This window comes from Columba livia, chromosome 2 (assembly GCF_036013475.1).
Source record: "Columba livia isolate bColLiv1 breed racing homer chromosome 2, bColLiv1.pat.W.v2, whole genome shotgun sequence".
Taxonomy (NCBI): Eukaryota; Metazoa; Chordata; class Aves; order Columbiformes; family Columbidae; genus Columba; species Columba livia.
In genome coordinates, this window is record NC_088603.1 from 123,153,478 (window position 1) to 123,179,936 (window position 26,459).

At 37.9% G+C, this 26,459-nt stretch overlaps 1 protein-coding gene across 4 annotated transcripts in view; it reads right to left on the reverse strand.

The window, feature by feature from the left end:
* Positions 1-841: 841 nt before the first annotated feature.
* The window catches only part of TOX (thymocyte selection associated high mobility group box), a 217,646-nt gene continuing 192,028 nt past the window's right edge, over positions 842-26,459 (reverse strand). For all 4 annotated transcript variants that reach the window (XM_005506487.4, XM_065053618.1, XM_021292927.2 and 1 more), the window contains 4 exons: positions 25,070-25,150; positions 11,709-12,095; positions 5,467-5,618; positions 842-3,094 (listed from right to left, as the gene is read on the reverse strand). In XM_005506487.4, the coding sequence (XP_005506544.1) occupies positions 3,058-3,094; positions 5,467-5,618; positions 11,709-12,095; positions 25,070-25,150 (657 nt within the window). In that variant the 3' untranslated portion in view covers positions 842-3,057. The remainder of the gene's footprint in view (positions 3,095-5,466; positions 5,619-11,708; positions 12,096-25,069; positions 25,151-26,459) is intronic.

Below are 26,459 nucleotides of genomic sequence, written 5' to 3' on the forward strand. Positions count from 1 at the left end.
GAGGCAGAAGCTGGATGGGATTTCTGCTTGAACCTCTGCGAGTTCGATGATAGAGATACCGGGACTCGTGTTGCCAGAATGGGGCACACCGACAGCAGCAGTAAATGCAAAAAGCCTTCCCTTTTCAAAACCTCTGCATACCTTGCTGCAACCAAAGGGGATTTACATCTTGCAGGCTGCATATTTTGCTAACCTTGCATTTTGCCTACCATTTTTTAAAAATAATTTAAAAAAATATTGATTTCAATTAAGAGAAGACATTATTTCCCTTGGTTTCTGTCACCTTGTCAGATATCTTTGTCATATTTACTTGCTGTTACTGTGTTGCTTCAGTGTGTAGGCTGTTTTGTTCCTGTGTGCTTTCTCGTTATCCTTATTACGACAGATGGTGACTCACAACCAGTGACTTGGGTATATGTGTTACTGTGGTGCCACAGCCACAGTGCTTCACCGAAGGACAGGGCCCATCTTCATGAACTCCAGAGGAGTTTAACCTGCTTCCAAAAGGATCTCAACCTCAGCTCCATCTTTTGACCACGCGTATCTGTCAATACACAGCTGAAAACAAACAGCAGATTGTCCTTGGCCAGCAACCATTGTTCTTCTCCAAGGTCAGACACAACAAACTGACATTTACACATTGAAGTTGGATCTTTCCTTTGGAAGGAAGTGGTTTCAATACAACCCTGGCCAAAACTGCTGCTCTTCCACCATAGCTGCCCCATCTGAACAGAGCCCAGGCACAAAACCACACTCAGAGCACCGGACAGGTAAGGTGCTGTACAATAAACACACCGCAGGTTTCCCTTCTTACAGATGGAGAGACACCAACTAGCCAGAGTTTCATACAGAATAAGTATTTTATTCATGATGTATTTTTTTAATTTATTTACATTAAAGTTTTCTTGTATTTTGAACTCTGCTTGGATACCGAAATTAACAACTTTATGTGACTGCGCACCTGCTCTAAAAGAAATGGAGATAACACAGTTCTTTTCTGTAAAAGAAAAAGGAAAACTGCCTGTCAAAATCAAAGCTGATTTTTCTCATCCCCAGTAATTATCTTCTCACTTCAGAATTAATATGAGTGGAAAATGTAGTTTACTATAATATAATAAATAGAAGACATTGGGTAATTAGTAGTGCTGGTATATTTCTAAAGTACTAAACAGACAAACAATAAACTGTGAATTTAATCACAAGTTCTCATACAGTTTCAAGACAGGAAAATTAGAGCTCTCAGCTACAGTCATTTGAGTAATCACATCTGATCTGCATTATTTATTAGTTATTACATGCCAAGTGATTTCGATTGTACATTGCCTGAAATAATTCCAAAGCAAGCATACCTTTGATTCTAGCTTTTTTTTTTTTTAAATCAATGGCATTGCATAATGTGTGTTTTATCTGAGTTGCTTTCTTTATTTCACATAGAAAATACAAATCAGTGGTACTCTCCATTAACTGGACAGGCATCTAGGATGAAATCCTTCAGAAAGATCCTTGATCCAAAATATTGACAAAATACCTTTTTTATTCTATTTTTTTTATCCCTTTCCCTGTGGCTGTTGAACTTACCTTTGATCTTAGGATGTATTTGTGATATACTCCCTAAAACTCTGTAGGACCCTTTTCATGCATAATAAAATGGCTGAAGCATATTTGGTAATATTTCTGTCGGTAATATTTTTATTCCACTTGACTAACCAACCAAAACTGATAAAGTTTCAAGAAGCAGCACTATGCGCTTTTATTCAGTTAGTTTTGTTGGCTCAGGTCTTAGTTTTGGGCAACTTCTTGCTACAATGCTTTAAAAAGGGAATTACTTAAAATATTTTATTTTCCTTAACAACCAAAGAAATACAGAAATAAGTATTGGTTACCTTCATTTTCTGCCGATAAAGCAGGTTTGGTGTTACATATGTCACTGTAAAAACTAAATAAAGTATTTACATCAGTTGTGAACAATTTGTGCCAGCAAAAGTTAAAGCATCAAAGAAATCTCTTTAAAATGCTAACAAATTTACTTACAAACACCTATATTTATTATTTCATAAATAGGCGCAACAGGTTCCATAAAAAAGATTAAATACAGACACAGTATGAAGAAACAATAATACATAGCCATATGTAAAGGTTATAATTTAGCTGTCTCCAATCTGTTTCTGCATCTAATAAAATATCAGGTAAGCATTTCGCAGTTTTATACATAAAAGGACTTAAATGATGTTACTAATCAGTACACATAAAGTGTTTTTCTTTTAAAAAAAGAAGCGTTTTTAGGCAGTACAAAATAAATGCGTTTGCTCTTTATCAACATCATTTTTTTTCCTATTTTTTTGTGTTTAGTTCATGAGACAAAGCCAATATTTTCAATTACTATCATTTGGGAATATTTTACTTTTTTTTTCTCCAAATACTTTGAAAATATAGAACTATTAGTCAGTTGTTTAAAATGAAGTAAAAATATGAATGTTTGCCAATTTAACCCTTATTGTGAAATCGATAAACTGGAATGAGCCAGTTTCAATTACAATTAGCTACAAAAACATTCACATTTTATACTCTAGGAGAGTGTAACATAGATGCTATTTACAAACTTGCTATGACTGCTACATCAAGCCATTTAAAAAGTCTTTAGTAGTTTCATATAAACACCCATTATGAAAAACCAATGGAAAATCCAGGACTTTTATCCGAGACATCTACAGTTGCTAAGGCAGTTACTATCGCAGCACTTCACAGCAAAAACCAACATAAAATCTGAATGGTCCAAGTTTCCTTCAGGGAAGAAAAAAAGCAACGTCCGTTATAGGATCTCAGGGTGGGAGTAGAAAGGAGAAAGAAAGAGAAAAATGGAGGGGGGGGGCGGGAAAGAAAAAGAAAGAAGCAAGACTATTTTTTCCAGAGTGGCTGACCCACAAGCTCAAATAGTCCTAAGTGCTTAGCAACTTGTATATCCTAATAAAATGCAGAACTGCCTTGACTGCATAAAGCAATCCATGATGAAAAGACTTCCCTGCATTCCTCAGTGGAAAGGAGAGGTGCTTCAGATTTTCAGGTAAGGTAGAGTGCTTTGTCCCTCTGCATGCCCCTATTCAAAGAGAAAAAGAACAAATGTGATTTTTTAAAAATTTGACAATTTTTTAGTCCTATTCTTAAAAAAAACCACCCCAAAACACCACCAAAAAACAACCCACCCTCAACCCTGCTGCATGTCATTAATTCCAAGCATATCACTGAAGCATGACTGCATTACCATGGTAATAATAAGAAAAACCCATGGTGGTATGTAGCAACCTGGAGACCACATCTGGCTCTAAACTAAACAGGACAGGGACATGGGTTGAAGCCCTGGTTTGGAATCACCTCCACTACTGGGTTGGTAGCACTGACTACCCCTCTCTCACAAACCACCTAAGTACAGCTGAGGGTTTAGCACACGCCTCAGAACAATATTCCATAAACACCTGTTATTGATGTGGCCGCTGTCCCTAGAGGGCAGGAGAGCTCAGTTACAGGAACATGGGTGGCAGCCACTGATACCTCTGGGCTATCTTATTTGCTAGCACAGACATAGCCAAAACATGTTGGGTTGGCAGGTTCATGGAAATGTGTGCAAGGGAACACCACATGCTTCTGGCAAAGCCAACCTGACCAACTCTACTGGACACCAGACTCTACAGGAGATTTTCCACCAATGCACTGTGTCTAGCACACTTTTACATTCAGTTATTGCTGGGTTTTAGCTTCAGCTGAAGCATACCAGCTCAGATCAAAAAGGAGCCATTTACCAGTTTCTAATTTGGAACACTCTGTACAGTTCAGAAAAAACATATCATTTAAAGTAGAAGCAGCAACACTGATGGGGCTTGGTTCACACTGCAGAGATTTTCTGGGAGACAGGCTTTGCTCTCAATCTTCTGCTTCCTTGCCAAAACCCAGGCACCAGTTTTGTTGTTCCACAGCTTCACAGTTTACTTGGTTTGGAGTCTGGGGGCAGGAAAGAGCGAGCTACAGTGCACTGATAACTTGTGCCAATGCTATGGCAGAAATAGGTCAAATCCATGCACAGATATTCATAAAGGCATAGCGACCCAGGGTATACACAGGGTCTGCTCAGAAGAAGCTTCTGCTGATGGAAAGGTATGCCTGGTGGGCACAGAGGGGGCACTGCTGGCAATGATGGCACATTGCTTTTTTCAGAAGAGACTAGGAGTCAAAGCTACAGGTGGCTATGGACTGTTTGATAGAGGACAGTCTATTCGGAGCTCAATTTAAGTGCATATGAAGGTCGGTCTGTGGGCTGGGTCGGCTCCTACAAGGGCCTGCAATGCAGAGCAAGACATTATGGTGGTACCAGCACAGAAGTGAGACCCTTCTGCTGAACAAGCGGGCAAATCATAGGGCAATGGTAATAGGTATGAGGGAAAGTGACGCTGCTGTGCAGACTAGTTAAAGTCTGACTCAGTGTTCACAGGTTCCAGTCAAGGTGTTATCCTGAACCAGTGGCCAGAAAAAGATCTTTGTTCAGTTCGAGTTTGAGATCCAAAACTATTTTAAAATTATAATGCAAGTGAAATTCTCAATTTCAGTAAATGTAATGGGTGAAACTGGTCTTTAGTTCTACTTTGTGATTGTTTGTCTGGGCAGGATTTGACACCAAATAGCAACCAAGAGCTTGTATCTGCCTCTGCTTTGGAAATTCAAGTCAAGTACAAGGTGAGGCATCTTTACAAGGCACAACATCTACAGTTTAAAACTCAAAAGATACCTTCTGTTCAGAGTCTTAGATGTTTCCAGACAGTTGCTGGGACTGTAACATGGCTTCACAAAAACCATGCTGCAGAGGACCTGAGATTTTGAAGGGGCTACTAACCTTACGGTAGGGGCACAGAGCTCCTACAATTATGGTGTTACAGTCATGTGATTTTCATGCCATTCTCTTTCACATATCTTGTATCCCATGCATCACCCCTGCATCTCACCGATGTGGGTTTTCATGACTCAAACTAGTTGTTTTCACTGGCAAGCTCTCCTCAGCATTGGAGCACTTGGAGAAAATACAGTGTGTTTCAAAAAGATAGACCAATTTCAAATTGAAGCAAATTTCAAATTGGGTCCATCTTTTTGAAATACCTGCTTCTCAGGTAGGAGGCAGTGATCTTAACACTTCTTTCCTACACCCTCTCCCTAAGATTTCAGTTCTGATTTTCTAAGGAACTGAAGTTCTATAAGATCAAAGTGTTTGTGCTGTGATAAGGTGACAACAGTGTCTAATAAATGTATGTAATGAAAACTTGTTCTCCCACAACAGTCTAACTGCTGAATAAATACAGTACTATGGCAGATGCACTTCTGAAATACTGTAGGGAAACAGGCAACAAAGCTGTTTCCAAATTCTCTTATCAGACACTTGTGTCATGAATGTTGCTCAACACAAGGTGGCATTCACTGGCTGCTTACCCATTACTGCAGTAGTCATTATTCCAGTCCACAGTCTGTGCTGGAGGATTTCTGCACCCTGAACGAACATACTCCATTGCTTGGGTAACAACTTGTGCAGCTGTTGATGTTGGATTGATGATATTCTGATAATCAGGCTGAAGAGTAAATCCCTAGAGGAGAAAGCCAGCACATTACTGTGTACAGAAACCAAGCAACAGGTTGTGTGCATTTAAAAAAACCCCAAACGGTGTGTACTATAAAACGGTAGAATACTTATTTCCAAGCTGTATTTTACATTATCAAACTTAAAATGGGAAAAAAATGTGTATGTGCTTTCTACGTTTTAAAATCTTTCTTTGATTTGAGAAATTAAACACTGCCAAAATGTCGTTAGCTATTACACAGTCACAGGATGGAACTAAAAGGGAGAGAGCAGAAACCATTCAAAACCAAGAGAACAACTCAATCAACACTGGGGCAAAAAGGTCTGTTTGCTCCTTAGAGCTTCCATTTAGATTAAACCTAAGGACACACACAAGTCGTTAATTCCCAGAATATGCAACAGAATCTTTTTGAGGGATGTAGGCAGCAGGTGGCTGACTGTTTTATTAGACTACACCTATTCACATATTGTTCTCAAAACCCTTTTTCTTCATTCAGTCACAAAGGGACCATCTGCTGCTTCTTTTATTTGTACTTCTCTCTCAACTAAACAGAAATTCAACCAAAGCTTTTTAACAGTTGATGGACTAATGTAGTGAAAGTAGCACAGAATAACTTGCTTTTTGAAACCAAGAAGACAAGGAAAAAAAAGTGGAAGTTACAAAGAGACATCGAACCTGCTTCCTGAAACATCTGTCGTATGAAAAGTCATAATAATTTTTAGCTCTTTTGATATACAATGATGTTTAAATGCTGTGTTTCAAAAGAAAGAGAACAATTGAAATTTTGAGGCTAGTGTATCAGGTTTACCCTGTATAAATGTACATGACATTTCTGTAAAGTTAGAAGAACTACATTGGGTGAAAGTATGGGAATGCTGTACAAAAGCAATTTATATCTGCTGAAAACAAACTAGACCAAACTCCTTCCTTTCACTTAAGTTAACTGAACCAAAATATCTAGTTTAAAAATCCACTTCTTTGGGCCAAAGTCCACATACAGAATAGAAAGGATTAAAGCTCATAGCTTTTAGTTTTAGATTCTTCTGGATTATGTGTGATAGCTTCATATACACAGTCTTCATTAAGACAGGAATTTTGAGATGCAGGTTTTTTTGTCGTTGTCGCTTTTGTTTGTTTGTTGATGGTGTTTGTGTGTGTGTGTTTTTGTTTGTTTGTTTTTCCCCCTGAGGGTTTAACAGCTCAGCCACGCTACCCTTAATCAAGGTAAATAAGTATTCTCAGTTTCTGCCTGGCCCCCTCCGTCCCCAGAAATGAGCTTCCTTCAAATACAAAACACCACTTCAGTCTTCACATCCCTCTTTCTTGATGCCTCATACTCCAGCCCCCCAACAGAGGTCCTGCAAGTGCTCTGCCCCGTTGTGCCTCTCACATACACTGTCACCTCACTCCACTCATCCTGACCATGGATTTCCACCTAGGCCGTAAACGAGTGTAACTTTCTTCCATAATCTGTTCCATATGGAGAATATCCCAAGTCACACCTCAGTACCTTAAAATGCTCTCTAAAGCCTCACTTTGTCCCTGATGACTCCAAGAAACAGTCCATTAGCAGCGGGCAAGTTCATGAACTGAATTCAGCACATAGCTGTCATATAACACATACCACCCTGCTAATAAGGTAAAACAAAACCCACCCATGGTGACTGTAAACCCCATGTTCTGTACACAGCCTTTTCACCAGGCTCTAAACCTGCACATCAGGCTGCATAAACAACTCCCATGTCTGCAACGAATCCAAAGGAAACCGTAATCGAGCAGACTTCCCAATGACTTTAATTGGAGTTTTGTGTAATTAGAAAGCAGAAAAATTGGTTTTGAATATGAATGTCTTCATTTTTATACAAAACATCACCCATAAGGGACTTTATAATTTAGCTGCAAGAGGAAACTAACCACAGAAACACATTCTACCCTCAGGCACGCAGGTTCACCTTTCATAGCAAAGCCCCTGAGCTATCTCTTATCAGTCTTCATGAAACAATCATATATACAAGAAAAACACTGCATGGGGCCAGTACCTCCAGCAGTGCTGAAGTGGAGCACACAAGTGAGCAGGTACAGAGATTCAAATACTCATGCAGCAAGAAGAGACAGTTCCTCCAAGTCAGAGGAACAGCCCATCAATGCAATATCCTTTCCATTTCTCCTGGATTTAGGACAAATAAATAGCTTAGATATGGGAGGATGTTCTGTGGTTTAAATGCTGGCTTGGAACTGGGTGGGGACTTAAATTGTCTCAGGCTTTCTGTGTGACCACAGCCAAATTGCTTAGGCTCTCCTCCAGGGAAGCACACGTGCATTTGTGCTTGGACTGAGTTGGTACCTCTCATGTTAAGGCTGGGACCACAGAACTGAACTTAATTCTCCTATCTGCAAAATAAGGGGTAACAACACTTTCATCTTGCACCTGGCAAGTCTGTTTAGTTTATAACTGCCTGGGATGGGGGCCTGGTTTTTAGGACATGCTCACGTGATAAATTTTAACATGGTGCAGAGGTATCTGAGCCAGGGTCCAGCTCCAGAAGCAGCTGAGCTGCCACAGCTCAGAGATCCCACTGGGACTGAGGGCTACTGGAATACCAGCAAGGTGGGTGTTGGAAAGCATGCTTCTTAAGGCAAAAGTAATTTAATAAACCTGAACTCAACATTAAGGACTGATAAAGTATGGCAATGTTTAAAATATAAACAAAAATGACTTTGGCTTTTTCATTAACAGAAAAAGCTCTGGAAATATAGATCTGTACAACAGAGGGAGACAGCCTTGTACCAGGCTTGTAGTAAATATTTGTGTATTATTTATGCAAACCTTTAACAAACAATGATGAAATAAAAAGTGCTCTGAAAATGAGTGCTTTGAGGTCTAATTAAACAATGCTGAGTGTTTTTGCATTGTAATGCTCAAGAGAAAATCACCAACTGTTTTGCAACATGCCTAGAATTTTAAATTTCATTTTCTTGTTCCAGATTGAAATAAAAATAAGGAACTTGATAAAGATTAATTTGATGTCAGGAGGGACATTTGCTCTTTAATTAGATTTCTGTAGCCCTAGCAGTTTTGTTGTGCCACTGTAGCAAGTCCTAAAAAGCCTGCAGCAGAACCAAACAGTGATCCTCATCTCCACACTTTACTGGGAACTAATTTCATTTCCTGCCTGTCTGGAGAGGTATTTTCAACAGGCATCAATGTTTTTGTCTTCACAACTGATTTATTCATCAATCTCAATGTGATATTTTAAACCTTTAAATTACATCCAAATCCTAAAGCATCTGTTTATTACACAAGGAAATTGAAAATCTGTCTGTGTGATATCATACAAAGATTTTTCCTTAAGGTTATAAAGGAAGTTGACAGATATTAATGATTTTTTTTTTCTCTTGACCTCATTCGAAGGCAAAGCTTAACAAAAGAGAGGAAGAAATCTGGACAAACACAGCATGTCCATGAGTTTACTGTATATAATATTTATACCAGAAAAAATGAGGCTATTATTTTGGGTAGGATATGCAATCATCTTGCTGTATACGTTTATTTTCTAAAGGAGAAGGAATATCTTAAAGTAGACTAAAATGAGTTATTTTAAAAAAAATAAAAAATAAAATGTGACATACATTAATCTTCTGCTTCTTTGTTATTCATACACTTGGAGCCATTTGTTACTAGACATTAAGAATCTAGTTTTGCTTGCTCTACCTGTGAACTGAAGTGGGACAGAGATTTTAAAGGGACTCACCACCTCACCCAATATTGGGTGAAGGATTTTAAGCAGGGAAGGAGATGCTTCCAGAAAGGCTACTTAAAAGGCCTCCTTAACAAGGATGGGGCATATTTGCGAGGGAGGGAATCCTTGGTCTTATCACTCTCCACCGGAAGCAGCACAATACAACAGGCTGGAGATGGGGAGGATGCTCAGAAAGATGCACAAGTGTCTGTTTGAATACAGAAATTTTCATCTGTGGGTGCACATAGCACCTAGACTGGCATCCAGGCTGACCAATGAGATCTACCCTATCATTAGCGTCATGCTCTATATATAGCTGGAAATGGCTTTTTTTTTTTTTTTTTTTCTGAGACTGGCTGTTCAGTGTGATCATGTTTGAGAGCAAACTCTTGTCTGGATATCTGCTCTTCTGGGACTGGCTCTATAGGACTGGTGCTCATGAGCAAATGCATTCTGCATCACCAAATTTTTCTTCTTTTCTTCTTCTCTTCTTCTTCTTCTTCTTCCTTCTTTTTCTTCTCTTCTTTTGCTGTCTTATTAAACTGGTCATATTTCAACTCACGAGTTTCTCCCTTCTTTTTCAACTCTCCCCATCTCACTTTGTGGGGGGACCGGGATCGAGCAGCTGCATGATCATAGTTGCTAGATGCGGTCAAACCACCACAGCTCAAAAGTTGTATTACTTTGAAACAAAAGTAGGAGTGTAAGAAATATAAACTGGCTTGTAGATGTTCCACAGTGCTTAAAGAGAAATGTAGTTAAGACTGGCAGTGTAGCATTTGGCAGTGTAGTAGGGAAAACCACATATCACCTTGAGTGAAACTCAGAAGTATCATTATAAGCCCAGGTTTTCCCCTGAGTTTTTCTGAGACTTGAACGTGGTCTCTCCCAGGACACTCACACCAGGGCACTGGGTTTCTAACTAATAGGAAAATCTTCAGGAATGCACAACAGCAACAGACTAACAGACTCCACATTTGTGTGGTCATAAGCCTGTTGAAAAATAAACTGGACTAGGAAAAAGTTGTAAACATTTTAAAAATTTTCCTTCTTGCATGACTACTCCAAATCACTCCTGAGACTAAGATCAAAATCTCTGAAAAAATCAGGATCGTACTGAGCACACTTTGGTTTACCTTCTGAACAACTAAATTTATCAGTCCAGATTGCTTTAAATTATTTTTGTTTGTTTATTTGTTTTGTGTGTGTGTTTTTGTTGTTGTTGTTGTTGGTTTTGTCCTGCTTTGGAAAATTCCTTCTCCTGTTAAATTGGTCTCTCAGATAGAAGCTATGTTTTGTGTTTAGGTATTCCCATCTCTAAAGACCAATCTTCAGATAAAATGTTTCTGGCTTGGAAAGCAAATGCAAATGCCTTGTTAGGAAAGGTGAATTTATACAGATATTCAAAGCATGTAGCAAGTTCATGACTATGTATTATCAACCAGAACTGACAAGTTTTGTGTATACAAATTTTGTAGATTCTTGCAACTCCATTAAAAAAAAAAAATCATTCAGATGCCACTTTGCAAAGCAAGATCTTATTATTGATAGTCAGATCTCATCGAACACAAAAGGAAATTTTCTCTCATGAAATCAATAAAGTTAATCTGCTGTAACCCTCCACAGGCCTGGGCCCCAAAGTCACAATAGTATGTTAGTTCTGTATTCAGTCAGAACTCCTAGGAAATGTATTCAGAATCAACTATCCAAAATATCGAGAATGAAAAAAAAAAAAGCCACCCCACTGGGATACTGGGGACAGCCCACCTTTTTCCAGTAAAAATAAGTATGTCTATTTAGCAAAATGAAGTTATGAATGCAGCATAAACTAACATACTTGTGTTCACTTAATCTAGCATGTTTATCACAATCTGCATTGCTTCATGTTCCCTCTGACTGTTCCACATCACAGGTAGCACAAGGATAACAGCACATGCTACCTTCGTATCTTTTTCTATATGTCTGCCTTTTGTTTGTAAAAATGTGTCTCCTGAAGACTTAACATTTCACTTTTATTTCAAGGTACTCCCAGATTTGCAGATGGATCCATGGACACACTTCTGTTTAAAGGATACCTCCTGAATTTGAGGGAGAGACACAGCTGGCGTTCACAAGAACATGATGAAAATTGTTGCTAGCACAAACAGGTCCAATTAATTCCCCGTGATCTAGGTACTGATTCATTTCTTCTCATCTTTGAAAGACTAAGCCCTCAGACCATATTTCTGCAGTTTTGGAACACTGAAAAGCTAAAGCTAATCCATCGCTCTGAACCTCCCTTGCTGTGTAAACTTCTGGATGACTTTTTATCTCAAAAAACCCTAGCTCCCCAGACAACTGAAAAGCTCAAACTTACTTGCTGCATTGTAGGTGAATGTAAAGCAGGCTGGACCTGCATCGGTAGCTGGTTTCCAATGGACTGCTGCATTGAAATCGGCTGGTGTTGCTGGATGTTGAGATGCTGGTGCAGAGGGGGACTGATCTGAAGAGGCGGCGGTGGGGACACAGCCATGTTTGCTATGGAAACAGTCACAGGCATTTGGTTGTTGGGCTTGGGCGCTATGTTCCTGGGGATGTTGGCATGCATGGCAGTGATGTGAGGATTCATTCCTGGTTGTTGGTGGTAGTGGGAACTGAGGTACAGTGCAGAGTGAGCCTGGGCAGGCCCATGAAACACCGACTGCTTTGAATTCATCATCTGAGGTTGTGGGGAGGCTTTAACATCAACGGGTTCACTGTAGCTCTGTTGAGAAAAACAAAAACCAGATGACACCTAGAAGCTACAACAAACTGCTCTTCTCCCCTCCTGAAGTCTCTTTAAGCATCTCACCATGAGAAAATACATATCTAGACCATCAAATTGTCCTTGACACGGAGCTCAGTTATTATACTAGAAAAAGAATTAATTCCTTTTACTTTACACATTTTTCTTCAGTGTTGTAAAAAAAATAATTTAGCTGCTCTGCTTCCTCGTCTAGCCTGATATTTTGCTTTTTCCAAACTTGGAACTGGCATGACTGACCTAATAATCTACATGACAAAGACAACCAAGCCTATCACAGTTATTCACATCAGAAGTCATTACTATTGTCATAAAATTTGATGGCTTAGTTGAAAACAGATTCAGGAGGGTCTGTCTCAGCAGAAGTCTGCAATGATCTTTAATATGTAATTTCCCTGCTCCATGCCTCATTTTCCCATCTGCAAAACAGGGATAAAAATTTCAATGCCCTTTACCATAGATATTGAGAGGTGCTAATAGAGCTGCATCAGTTAGCTAACATGGTGAAGAGGCTAAGCTCCATCCACAGTTCTGCTGCACTGAATAAATATGCTAGTTGTTGTGCCAATACCTTTATTTTGAAGTATTCCATGCTGGGATGCTATCCGCACCTGTACCAAATATGTTGCATGAGCCATGCATGCAGAAAAATAACAATATTCTGAACAATTTGACTTCCAGCAAAACTTCCAGTGTTAATCCAGTTAATAAATTCTGAAAATTCTGCTTAAAACTGATGTCTCTGTAAATGTTAGACTGCATCAGACACAGGGAAACTATCTAACCAGAGTTGGAAGAATACTGCATAGAATATTAGAAAATGCACAGATTTTCAAAAATGTTATGGTCTACCCTGATTTCTTAAAGCTGCTAGTAATACAAAAAATCCATTAACGAATGTCAATTTTAATAATACTCTATTCTAATATTTTAACTTTTTACATTTGATTTAAAATCAATTGTGAGTTTGTTTTCTCAGATCTTCTGAGTGCTAACTCTATGTGCTCAAATAAATGATGAAAAAAAAATCAAGAATTAACTCCCATGAGCGTATAGGTGTGCATCATAATTTGCAGTTAAGTCACATTGAGATTTATCGCCAGTGAAAGGTGAAACATGCTGGAAAAAAATGGCAGAAATGTCCCTCTGGAGAAAGAAGTCACTTTGTCAAAACAAGGGCTGAAAGATGCATATATGCCCTTATTCTGTGACCTCCATGTCATGTTTGCTCAGTTTACAAGTCAGAGTAAGTTTCATGTTACTCTCAGCACTCCAGGGTCAGTAAAGTCTATTTGTATTCTCTCTGAAGGATGCACCATCACCAACAATCCGCTGACACACACGTTACTGAAATTACTTCATTATATGCGATGATAAAGATGAGAAAGATAACTTCATTTTCGCTAAGTATAACTGCAGTTCCATTAGCAAAACCCCTTGTTTTCTCCAGTAAACTAAGGAAAATTAAATGAATATGATAAAATGAATGCAAATCTCTGTCTCTGTGGATCTGCTTGGCTCTGCTCTCATGTGGGTGTACACGTGTGCAATGTGTATTATGTGCATGTTTACAGGACTCGGATACAGTCATAAAAAACCCACAGACAGTAAATGATAAAATCTGAAAGTAGATGCCATATCTAACAGTTTTTTTATATTATTTTTAAAACACTGAACCAACATTCATGACGACATGAGAAATATTTTCCCCATCTCTTCCAAGTTGCATTTTTAGGGCACTCTCATGAGTGTGGTAGCAAAGACTGCCAGGATTGTCAAAATATCAGAGAATCAGAAGAAAGTTTGCTAATTAGCGGCATACTCAGGACCCTCCTCTTGAGTGTGGCGGGCTCTTTGCACATTTACAGGAGATGTATGCTGTGTTCTTTCTTCAGAAACTTGACGTTTTACATCCCCTCATGCAAACACCTTGCCTTTCCGTGCTGTAGCTGGCAGGCTCTATATGGACTGAGCAGGGATAATCGCTCCTGAAGTGTCTAAGGGCAGACTGGTTAAACAGTTCCTCCTCATGAGGAGGTATCAAAAAGCCTTTGCAGCACTATTAGTGGCACACTGATACATACTGTATAAATACAAGTGACCGTATGTGAATACAAAGGTGCTGCCATACACCTTTTTAACAAAGATATGGCAAAGCCATTTAATTATTGGGTAATTCTGAGTTCACACAGAAGTGGTGAATGCATGGCACATACTGATAACATTACACAGATATCAGATACTTTGGATCATTTAGTACTTGAAATATCAAATTATGTTAAGAGGAATTGTACAGTCTGGCCAGAGATGAATAACAGTCGCTTTACCTCTGAGAAGAACACCTGCAAAGTGATCAAAAGGGACTGTTCCAGCTGTCTCAAGTTATCAATCAGCTTTTTATATGTTGCACTACCTCCTGACCCAGCGAAAACCACACTTCAGTTTCAAATCAAGTATTTTGCTGTTACTTAGAATGATTTAAATCATATGTGATCTGAAACCAAATTGTCCAATATTAGTGTAAAACACATCGATATTATCAGTTACTGCGAATCCTGACAAATGAACCCATTAAATGCTCCAACATAGCGCACTTTCAATTTTTTCTAAGGCCAGATCAGAAACCCAGATTTTCTAAGTATTGTTGAAGCTAACGGCATGGGTGATGTCAAATATTTTGGCTTGGTTATGTTGCTTTACTGTCAAATACATCAAGAGGTGTATATGATGCATACGTCATACTGTTTCAGGCACAATTATTGTTTTCACAGATTTGAGTGGGCATTGCACTTGTCCAGTACAGCATCAGACAGTCTTAGACAATTACTTTTATTATGGGTAAGACCAGGAATTAAGAAAGAAGGGATTCAATTAGCCAATATGGGCTTCAAGTGCACAGTCACGTTCCCTAACCTCGCAGATTGGAATTCAGTCAGTTTGTTCTTGCCTTATCCAATGAGAATAGTACAGAAATAGTTTTAAAAACAAAACAAAACAAAACAAAACTTTAGTTAATGAATCTGCCCAAAGACAACAAAGGCAATTTACATTTACATGGCATTGTTGTAGGATACCATTCATTTACAGACATGCAGTGGAGACCAAAATTACAAATCTATACACACAGGCCATCAAATGCTGAAGCTTGGTTTCTCCTACATATGATAAGGTCTTCTGCTACACATGCAATGAGAACATTGTTTATCATTACTATCAGAACTGTGGAATGGTATCGTAGAACCACCGCTAGAGGGTGACAAAATATTATAATTAATTAATGGTAGGACTTGGTGTTGTACACATACATTAATTAATGGACTCCAGGACCACAAACTAGCTTTTCTTGATAGCTCTTTATGCTCCTTGAATGGCTTCTATTTGTTCTTGAGCTCAGCTCAAAGCCTTACTCTAAATCTTTTGAGTTCTTAATAAATTAGGAGTAGGGTTTCTTATGGACCTGCCTCTCCATCTCACATCAACATCTAATACTGTTGCCTAAATCAAAACAAAAAAACAAACAAACCCACCAAAGCCAACAAAACTAGAAGGAGAAGACAAGGCAGGTAGGCTAAGGAAATGGAATGCTACAGAAAAAGTATGACTGCCCTTCAGACACAACACACAACCACCTTTTTTTATTCTACAATGGTCTATTGTTTTACTGAAACATGAAGAAAAAGAGGGAAGAACATTTTGAAAGCCTGAAAGAAAGAGAATGAAACTGGAACAGAAATAGGGAAAGGAAGGAAACCAAATAAATGCTACTGTAACTTTTATTATAATGAATATAAATGGATTAATTAAAAGTACTGACAAGCTCTGCTTATGGAAAGCTTTGGTGCATGACCTGCAGTCCACAAAGTTATTCTGCTTGTATCATACTTTCAAGGAAATGTGTGATGACACAGATGAGTGATGTTCTTCAGAGAAACTGGTGAGAGCTGATAATTTTGCACAAAGTTTGGGATGGGAAGGGCTGAATCCAGTTCTTCCTACTTCATGCAAAACTCATGCCTGTCCTTCCAATTCTAAAGCAAAGCAAGTTTTCCCATGCATCTTCTGCTCCACTACTATGTGTCAAAACTTCTTGTGCTTATTTGCCAAACGCAATAATTAGATTAGATTAAAGGGTTAAGCATTGCTCATCCAGTTGTGCTATTCTTTCCTAAGGAGAACTGCTCTGGGACTACCGGCCCTTCTTATCATGGACTGAATGCAGGCACAGGGCAGGATGTCAGTTCCTACAGGAAAGTGACACTGGGATTTCCCTCACCCCCAAACATCTACTCCACTCCTACAGCTGAGAAATAGTTTTTGGTCCAGACATCCTGCTCAGCCTAAGTGGTGTCAGAGAAAACTGCAATAGCCTGGTGATGTCAGCCTTGCATCTCTCTGGCTTCCTTTTGGATATCATGTTACTTCCACTTCGAGAACTCTATAGTTGCACTTCAAGCCATTACCTGTAGATTGGGGTAACCAAACAGCTGTTGAAAACCTACACATGGGTTTTGATTCTCTTTCTAACTTGTGGTTGCCTTCTAGCTACCGTTGGTTCTTCTAACACCACTTCTGTTGGAACATAACATCCATGTGATTGAAAGTAAAGCAAGGACAGGTTTTAACAGAGCAGTGCTCTAAGAGCCTGATCCTCAAACTACTGAATTAAATGGAAAGTCTTCTGTTAATGTAAATGGAGTTTGGATCAGAGCCCAACACTGTTATTTTGGTCTTAACATCTAGAAGTCTATTTTGTTTTCATGAAAACCAGGTAGGACCTGGCTAAGAGAAGCTGAGATTCATTCTGAATATGAGCACTAATTTTGACCTGTGTTTCTTCAGAAGCATACCTAGAAACTACAAGTGCTGATACTTACTTCATTTCACTTTTGTAATATGTTAATGCAGTTATTGTTAGCAACATTGCCAGCAAGTAGGAACACATAGATATGTATATGCAACTATGTATATGGACAACTTCCTTTTACATACTGTATACATGTTTTATATTCAGTATTTTGATCTACTATAGCATATTATACCATTATAAATGGGAATTTATATGGGAATTAAATAAATATTTTTGCAATAATCTTGTACTAGTAATCAGTGCTCAACTAATATTGCTATTTGCAATATAAAATAAAATAAAACCCAGTGTTGTCTCAAAGAAACCATGGTTGTTCTACTTACAATGAAAAAAGGGTTTTTTTTCTTATTTTATTGATTTCACAAAATTAGATAATGATCACAGCCTTTCAGCTAGAGCAATATAATTTCAGTCATTTGCAGACAAAACGTTATCAAAAAACATCTGCAATTAAGTTCTCCTTTATAATAAAATGCTCAGTAAGTACATTCAGAACATTCAGTAAATGTTCTTGGTAATATTGGATGCCTATCTGTCCTGAGGCACCTTCTCAAGGGCAAAGGCATGAGCCTTATGGGCAGCATAAACTTTCTGTCAATGCAAACAGCTTTACTTGTGGCTAAACATAACCTATTCCAAGCTCAGAAGATTTTTTTACACAGCCAAAATGGTGTAACATAGTTTTATTTTAAATGAGAAACAGGTGCTTCTCTTTAAATGAGAAACAGAGCTTTGGCATCCTCTCCACATAGACAAAGAACATGTACTATGTGAGTATTTCAAGGCCTAGGAAAGAGTTTAACTCAATTTGGGTTTTACCTGAATATGTGTCAGAAACCTACATAGTTGCCACACTGTCCCGTTTCATGTCAGTGCCATGTGCACATCTGGGGACTGGTGTCCTTCCTTGAGCCATGATGAGGAATTCAACAATTTTGGGACTCTATGACCAAAATGAAGGTTACATTTAGGTAACAGCAGTGATGATGTAAGCTGGTACCAGGAGGGTACAGGCTGTGCAGGCTGTGATCAAACTTAAGCAGGCCTGACTCAGCTTTAAATGAGTTATCTTCAATACTGTGACATTAAAGCGGGAGAGAGAAGGAAATTGGCTGAATGTTTATGCAGCTCCTACAAAGCTTACCTAAGCTTAAGTTTGCATCTGCTGTCTTTGCTGTCTCTTTGGTGGAAGGAACATCTTGAATTGTTTATTCCTTCTCTCAGCTTTTCCGTGTTCACATAATCCTGTCCATTTTTAATGTTTTTGACATTTTAGGTCACTTCCAACCCCAAGTCTGACCTTGAGAAGAATCCCTTCTTCTAGTCTACATGGGCTCAGCCATTTTATTAATACCCCTGTGAGGATGTTTAGGAGAGAATCACTTCTCTCCAGCAGTGTTTTCTCTTTCCTGCTTAGCTCTTTAACTCCTTTAGAGATTCCTTTGACTTAACTCCATTCACTCTGGTAGAGAGAGAACTCATATGCATATTCGCAGTACAGCTGCCTTCCTACCTAAGGCACAAGAGGCTCTTAGCAAATGATGCTTCGTAATTTGTTAATTCCAGTCACCTATTGCAATAACAACATCTGGGACTCCAGAGAGTTCAGAAAGCTTTTTGACACATTCTTGATGTTTCAGAACAAAGGAGTACGCCATGGGTTGTCATCTATAATTAGCTGAGGTGGCTCAGAAGAACATCTTCAAATCTAAATATACATTTTGTCATCATCTACAGGGGATTGTCATGGATTCATTCAGGGTATGTAAGTAAAAATGGATGTTTTATGAATGTAACCTGGGTACTTGTGATAAAGGATATGCAACTTTAATTTGATACAAGTGTTTTATTTCCCCAAATGGAAGCACAAGGCCAATAACGAAACCTAGTTTTATTAACTCACTTCAGAAACAAACACAGTTCCTCTCCAGATCAAAATCTGGCTCCTTTTAAGCTTAAGACATTTCTGCCATTTTTGGCAGAAATTATGTGAGAGCATCTCTCCTTTTTTGCCACATGATCTAGCCTCAAACTGAATTCATGGCATTAACTTATATACAGTTTGCTCTACATTTTCAGCTGCAGTAGATAGTTGGCTTCCTTGAGAGACAAGAAGACCATTTGATTTTTTATTATCACATTGGAAAGAGTTTTATATACGTGTTCACTTACCAGATACTCTGTTAACATCACATACACACATACATAATTTTGTTTATGATTCCTTGAAAATTTCTGACTATACCATAATAACTCCAGAAAGAACAAAAGACTGAGGTATCACCAAATCATAAGATATCTGATGAAAAACTCTTACATAATAGTTTTCCCAGCTAGGGATTGTAATGTTTAATGGAAAAAAGTAAATGCTGTATGTGCATGTCCTTTTTTTTTTTTTACTTGTTTTAAGGGAAATATTGCCAAATGTCTTATAGCATTTTAATAGCTACAAAAAATATCATGCATCAAACATATCCATATTTTTTATTTATTCTTTCTATGATGCTTTCACTAAGAACAACTTAAACTGTTTTAAGATATACCAAAACATCTGTTTTAAGATATACCAAAACTAGATATAATATAGGAATCTGTTGTCTCAAAAAGTGGAAATGAGGTACCTTTCTGCCAGCAGCAGAAGGGAAGCTGCTCCCTTGTACACAACAGCCAACTGATTAAAGCACTGATCAGGAAACACAACAGTTCAGTCATCTACTCTGTCAAGAGACATTCAGAATTTTATTTCCAAAAGAAATGTCCTAAACCCCAGCAGATGCTTATTTAAGGGAGAAGTGAGCTCGGATACATGGCTCACCTACATCTGAAACTTGGCCACTACGCAGAAAAGAATTTGAGATTCACTGAATTACAGAAAACAAATTGCAGAGAGAGCACACCTGCACATCTGCATTCACTTAGAAGTGAGGAGATGCACGATCGGGGAGAGCTGACATATTTTTTGCCTTTTCATATGTTAGGCAAGTGCTCTCACCACACATACATATAAAATGGAAAACTAACAGCAAGGTTACTGTTTGAGTTTGGCTTTTTTTTTTTTTTAACATGGTCTCCATTTTGCTTTTTACAAGTAGCTCAAACTTTTGCATGTGTATTCACTGCAGTCTTAAGAGATTCGAATTCCTTAGGCTGTTCACTTGTTTTACAATATAGGCAATAATGCACATGTAACACAAATATTTTGCATACCTGGAAACTGGTTACAAATTGCTGTGCTAATAACATTAAGGCAATGCCAGTCTTACTAGATATGACCTTATTTTTTTAATGAAATGTAAATTGCAAGTTGTTGGTGTAGGAAAGCTACGTCTACTATATACTTCAAGAAGCAATTTTACGTGTCCAAGGGATTTGCACTGTCCACAAAACCGAAAAATATCCAATGCGTTTGTTGCAATGTCAGGCGAGGACACCACTTTGACTTAGATACAACATCATAGTTTTGAAACATGCTTGAGTATTTTGAATTTGAATAATATTTTCCTTGCTGAGAGGTTTTAGCTTTAGCCATAGCTGCTAAAATATGTCTGCATGAAACCTGAAGCTGCACCATTACACAGAGAGAATTAAGGATTCATTTAGCTGAAGAGAAAAAAATACGGAAGAGAAATTTCCTTTTACTTTTTCCTTTCACTGTTCAAACAGTTAAATTTGTATTGCTATAGTTAACATACATATATGTACTACCTATATGCACATATATATTAGGCATGTTAAATACCTAACATGCATATATTATTATATACATATACATATACATATACATATACATATACATATACATATACATATACATATTATTATATACATATACATAGCTAGATGCACATAAAGAATATATGAAAGTATTTAACATTTACCCATATATGTCTATATTAAATATATATGTTTAAGAGATGCAGCAAAAACTCTAATGTCAGCCAGAAAAAAAAGCTGGTTAAGCTAGAAAAAGTGCTTGTTTTATGAAAAAGTAAAATTGCAATTCACAGCATTTTATGTAATGCTGTACAAATTACCAGATACCAGAGACTGCATTTCTGGACCTAAATAGTACTAAAAGTTGCAACTAAGGCCAAATATAAAGACACTTGTTTACAATGCAAAGGCTTAGTCAGTACTATAGGCAATATGGCAATCTGCATAGCAGAAGATATAATGCTTTGTAATGTGATTTTTTACTTTACATATCAATTCCTACACACATGAACAAACTCAATATCAGACCCATTAATTTCAATCATTATAAAAAAGGAGAAAAATACAGGAAATAGACTGATAAATTAAATGAGAATTAGTGCATAACTGGCATATTTACACAATCATATGTTTACCTTATTTACTGGGTGGGAGTCGTATTTTATAAAGACATCACTAAAGCATTTAATAATGTACTAGAGGTGGGCTGGCAATCCTGTTACCCCACTTCCACTCTTTTCATTTAAGACTTTATCAAGTAACACAGTCTGAAATTCTACATACTAGGTGTGTGTTTGAGTGACTTTGTGTGTGTGCGACAAACCCCAACTGGCATTGCTCAGCTTTTTCAAGAATGCACCCAGAGGAAAGCACCAGATGACTTGAAATATTTCAGGTGCACTTCCTTAAGATGCAATGGAACAGGGAATTGAAATCTGGGAGAGACAATGACAAATTGTCTCAAAGATTAGTATCTCATCTTCCCTTGAAATGACAATCAAATTCATAAACACGTATCATCTGAGAAAGCAGCTGAGACTACTCCTCTATGGGGGCTTTCCCAGTTCTGGTTGCTCTCTATGATGAAGAGCAGGTAGCTTCATGTCTATCTCGAGTTTCCTTCAATATGCACTCATGGCTATGGGTGAATGAAGGAGAAGTGAGGATGCTGAGGACAAGTGAAAGGACTAGAAAGAAGACTGGCTGAAGTAGAGGTTTGGTGAAAGAGGAGAGAAAAAAGCAGAGCAAAGAGGGCAAAGGGCTGAGTATCATGGAGAAGTCCACCATCCCCACATGATACTCCACTTGCATCCCAGAGTTGCGGATGGAAACAAATGTTCCTGAATTTCATTATTCTGCTATAAGGCAGAGGCTAAGAAATTGGCTAACAAAAGGAGATTCACCCATTTCTCTGCATTCTTCTATTCTGACTATTCCAGTAGCTCTAATAGCCAAGATGGGTGCAGTAAAGACAATTCCAAGTCTGGTTTACACAGCTGGACCACATGGCATATTCTCATTCCTTTGCTTTTCAGAAAAATGAAGATTTGCAAATAAATGCAGAAGAACACGCACAAACACTCACTTACAAGCCCTGCACTCACTTGTCCTTTAAAAACTGGAAGTACTTAATGAAAAAAGTACTTAAGAGTTAGGAAACTGATAGAGCAGCTGTTTTGGGAGGTGTGAGATACCTGCTGAGCTGGAGACTGGGGTACCTGAACAGAACCCTTGCCTGCTGTGCCTGCCTCTTTCTGCAGGCAGAGCCCTCTGGGCGGGGTGGAGGAAGGCAGGTTGATAACTGAGTAACTCCTGACATTTGGATAGCACACGGATGTCCTGATGTGATGTATAGCTACCATCATAATCCTAATGTGTTCAGTTAAAGTGATGTACAAGCATCACTGAACCTCTCATAGGTGCCAGCCAGCTGACCCATTGAAGCTCTGCTATGTACATGAAAGGTGTAATATTGGTCAGATACGGCAAAAAAAAAAGTTCTAGATGCCCCAAACATGACACCAAAAATTACTGAAAACCTGATTTCATAACGTTTTATTTGTGTGTGTAAATATTAAAATACAAACTTCCAGCTCTATTACTGAGAAGATGAATTAGATTAATTCCCCCCCATCCCTTTTTTTTTTTCTTTTTTTCCACTAAAACACTACTGGGATGAGCAGCACAGAAAATCCTATAAAGAAGTAAAGTTAAACAACATGCAGTAAATACAGCACAGGAGCTCTGAGGGTGAACACCTGATTATAAGTGTATGAAATGTGGCTCACACACAGAGTGCAGTGTAAAATACAAAACATACCATGTGAGCAAATCACTAATATTATATTAACGCATTTTTGGTAAAGGTGTGTCACTTTTGGCATGTTTTAACTTTTGAGAATGAGGTCTTAGAATCTTAATAATAATAACTTTAAAGTAGCTGTTATACATGATAATATAACACAGGAACATAAAAGACCAGATGGACTCCAAAGAATCTTAATAACGTACTATATATATTTCCTCATGCTTGTATGCTTCTCTAAAGAACTACAACTCTTCTGGTGCCATATAAATATTTAATAATGATAATTTAGAAGATACTGATATAGTATTACATCTGGATATTTTACATCCTTATTCCAAAATGGACTTGCTTTAGTTACATGCCAGCTCTGTTGGATTCATTGAGTGCGTTCATGAGAATAAGCAATTAGTACTCAGCTTCATTAAGTTTATATTTTGATACTTTCCACACTAGAGGAAAACATTAGTTTATGGGCAGAATTTCAATAATTGTTTAAAAGTTAAGAAAATGCTTCAGTGCTTCTCTGACTAACAACACATTTAAATATATGCAGAAATGGTTTCATGCACTGAACTGATCAATAATTTATTATTTTTTAAACAAACCTCAGAAAATGCTATAATATATTAGTTTCTCCTTAAAAAAAGCAAAGCAAACCAAATAGCTCATATTTTTTATATTTCTTTTCAAAATTAAGCTATATAAAGTGTTATGTAAAGAGTACATGATGTGCTGATTAACAATATCCAAGTTATTTTCACAAGTCAAAAGTTGACTTCATACAGTTCTTCAAAACCTATTGGGATATTTTAAGCTTTTGAACCTATCTTTTGCCAATAAGGAGGCTATTCCAAAAAACATTGTGTGCACCTCCTACCCTTTCCAAAGGCAATGAGTATTTCTAGAACCAAACAGCCTTTAGAAAGAAATTAAAGGTGGCTTGTACATCACTTTAACTGAACACATTAGGATTATGATGGTAGCTATAAAATTAAAATGCGTAAGAGAAAACCGCCAAAAATTAATAAAGTAACACCCATATTTCAGACTTTTAAACTCAGAACAAATACTGACCAAATACTAAGATAATGAAGAAAGATGCATGAAAAGTCCTTGTGCAGATAATCATATATTCTTTCCACTGAAAATGTGTAAAAATGTACGTGATATGTAGAGGAGAGTGCATGACTAACTGGCCAAAAACTTCTAAAACAAAAAGTTCTACCCGTGTCATATATGCCAGTCCTTTCTACTGCCATCTATACATCTAAAATTAATTTAAGAACAAAATATATTTAAATTTATTTTGACAGACCCAAGCCAAATGATTCTAATTGGCATGAGTATGAAGTTGCTCTATTGTTTTTCCACATCTACCCAGTGCAGTATTTTCACATTCTTCTGCATATTTTAAAGTCTATTACCTATTTTAAAGCATCTATTACAAAATTATGGGCATTAAGAATGTTTGTATAAAATCAATTTAGAAAGTTGCTACTAGCTGAGTACTGGCAATACACTGGTGTGTTCCAGTATTAGAGCCTGTGCTCACACAAATTGCTTGTAAAATGGAAATCCACATTTTCTTACGAAAATTTGCTACGTCAGTTAAGCTTGATTTCTGCTGTACTGTGATTGCCAAGTAAAAAGCAGTACTTAAAAAAAAAAACGCAAAACCAAACCCAGGCATTTTGGGTTTGGTTTAATACATTTTTTTTCACTTATATGTAGAACAGTGACTGCCTGGCATGACATATTTGTCATATTGAGGTCTTTTTACCAGTATCTCCTTCCTCTCTTGGACTTCAATGATACACGCAGCCTGAAGAAGTGATGTCTCCGTGACCAGAAGGGTGGGAAAGCATATCTTTTCATAGAGAGATGAGGGTGTTTATTAAGCATTTGCACCTTAAACCTAAGTTTAAGGTGATAATAAACAAGGCCTTTTGCACTAAATACTATGGTGCTCAGCACCATATAAATGCTGAAAATGGTTTGCAATACATCACAATATATATGTGTATGTGTATATACATTATGTGTTACCTTGGATACAAGGCTTGCTCTGTAGGCAGCTAACTGCTTCAGATATTCCTTCTTGGCAGCTTCAGTTTTCTTTTTGTATACCTAAAAACAAAGAGTTCACATTGGTAAATTAATCTGGGTTTGTTTTGATGTATCACCGGTGTGTCTCATGCATCTTCATAAAGTCTTTCTAAGTAAACAGCCTTTCCTCCTCATATTGCTTAAAGAGTGAAATAATAAACATCAAATATTTGAAAGAAAATATTGTTCCAACTGTGAAACACCCTTTATCTACCCAGCAATACTGACAAAACAATATCCCTCATAGCAGCTCAGACTTAATTGTTCAAAGTGAAGCATGGGGGGGACTTGCAAATGGGATGCAGGGTGGGGGGCAGGTGTGGGCCTCTCCACGGGCTTCTACTTGTGAGAAGAGTTAGAACTCTCTGGGGAAGATGAGAATGTGCAGAAAGAGATTTGAGCTAAATGAAGGAGGAGATGACAGCACCACACAGATCAGTCAAGAGGCTTTCTCTCTTCCCCAGATAAACTGTTGGGAGCAGTCAAAGAAGCTTCATGGGGCTGCTAAGGATAATAAATGTTAGTCATTATTCCAGCCTTGATCCCATATTGGTCTAATTAACTTCTCAGGAGCATGGATCTATTTCTGTACATTTCTCTCAACTCACAAAATTATTCTAAATGTGGCATGTGCACAATCTCATAATAGACTAAAGAGCTTGGAGAATCACTTCAATTTTGCCCAGACTTCAAGATCAAAAATTATCTGCAGGGTTAGGCAGGACCTCACAGCACCACAGCAATGTGATGACGTGACGTTAGAAAAGTGTACACTGATATCTAGGGTTGAAAGTTTTCAGAAGAACTAGTTTCTGGGCCATGGAGTCTAGCTAATGACTTGCTGTTAGCCATATCAGTGACAGATTTGGGAATAAGTCAGCATTTCTCTTTGCAAATATTATCATTAATTTCTCATTTTTATTTTTTTTTTCCTGAAAGGGGTTGACTTAGGAGCCCAGCAAACATCTTGGCTTCATGTAACCAAGTTGGATCGACTCCTAGCCTCCCATGTTGCAGGGAAAAGCTTAAAAAACATCCAAGTGGAAGGCTTAAAAGTAAGGGAGACAAATAAAGTGAAAGAAACCTTACTTTTTAAATTGCAGTTATATTTCACAATTTTTAAGTCCCATGCCCAGGGCAGAGATTAATTCATGTGTTTGTAGGCATTTGGGATTCACATGATTACACAAAATGGAACTGCAGCTTTGAGTCTCAGCTGCCTGCTTCTCCAGTCAAGGGCACAACCTGGGCACCTTTGGAAAGCCTCCATGAAGAGAGCAAAGACTATCCACCTTCCCCCTGCCACTCCACGCTGCCTACTTAATTGGGC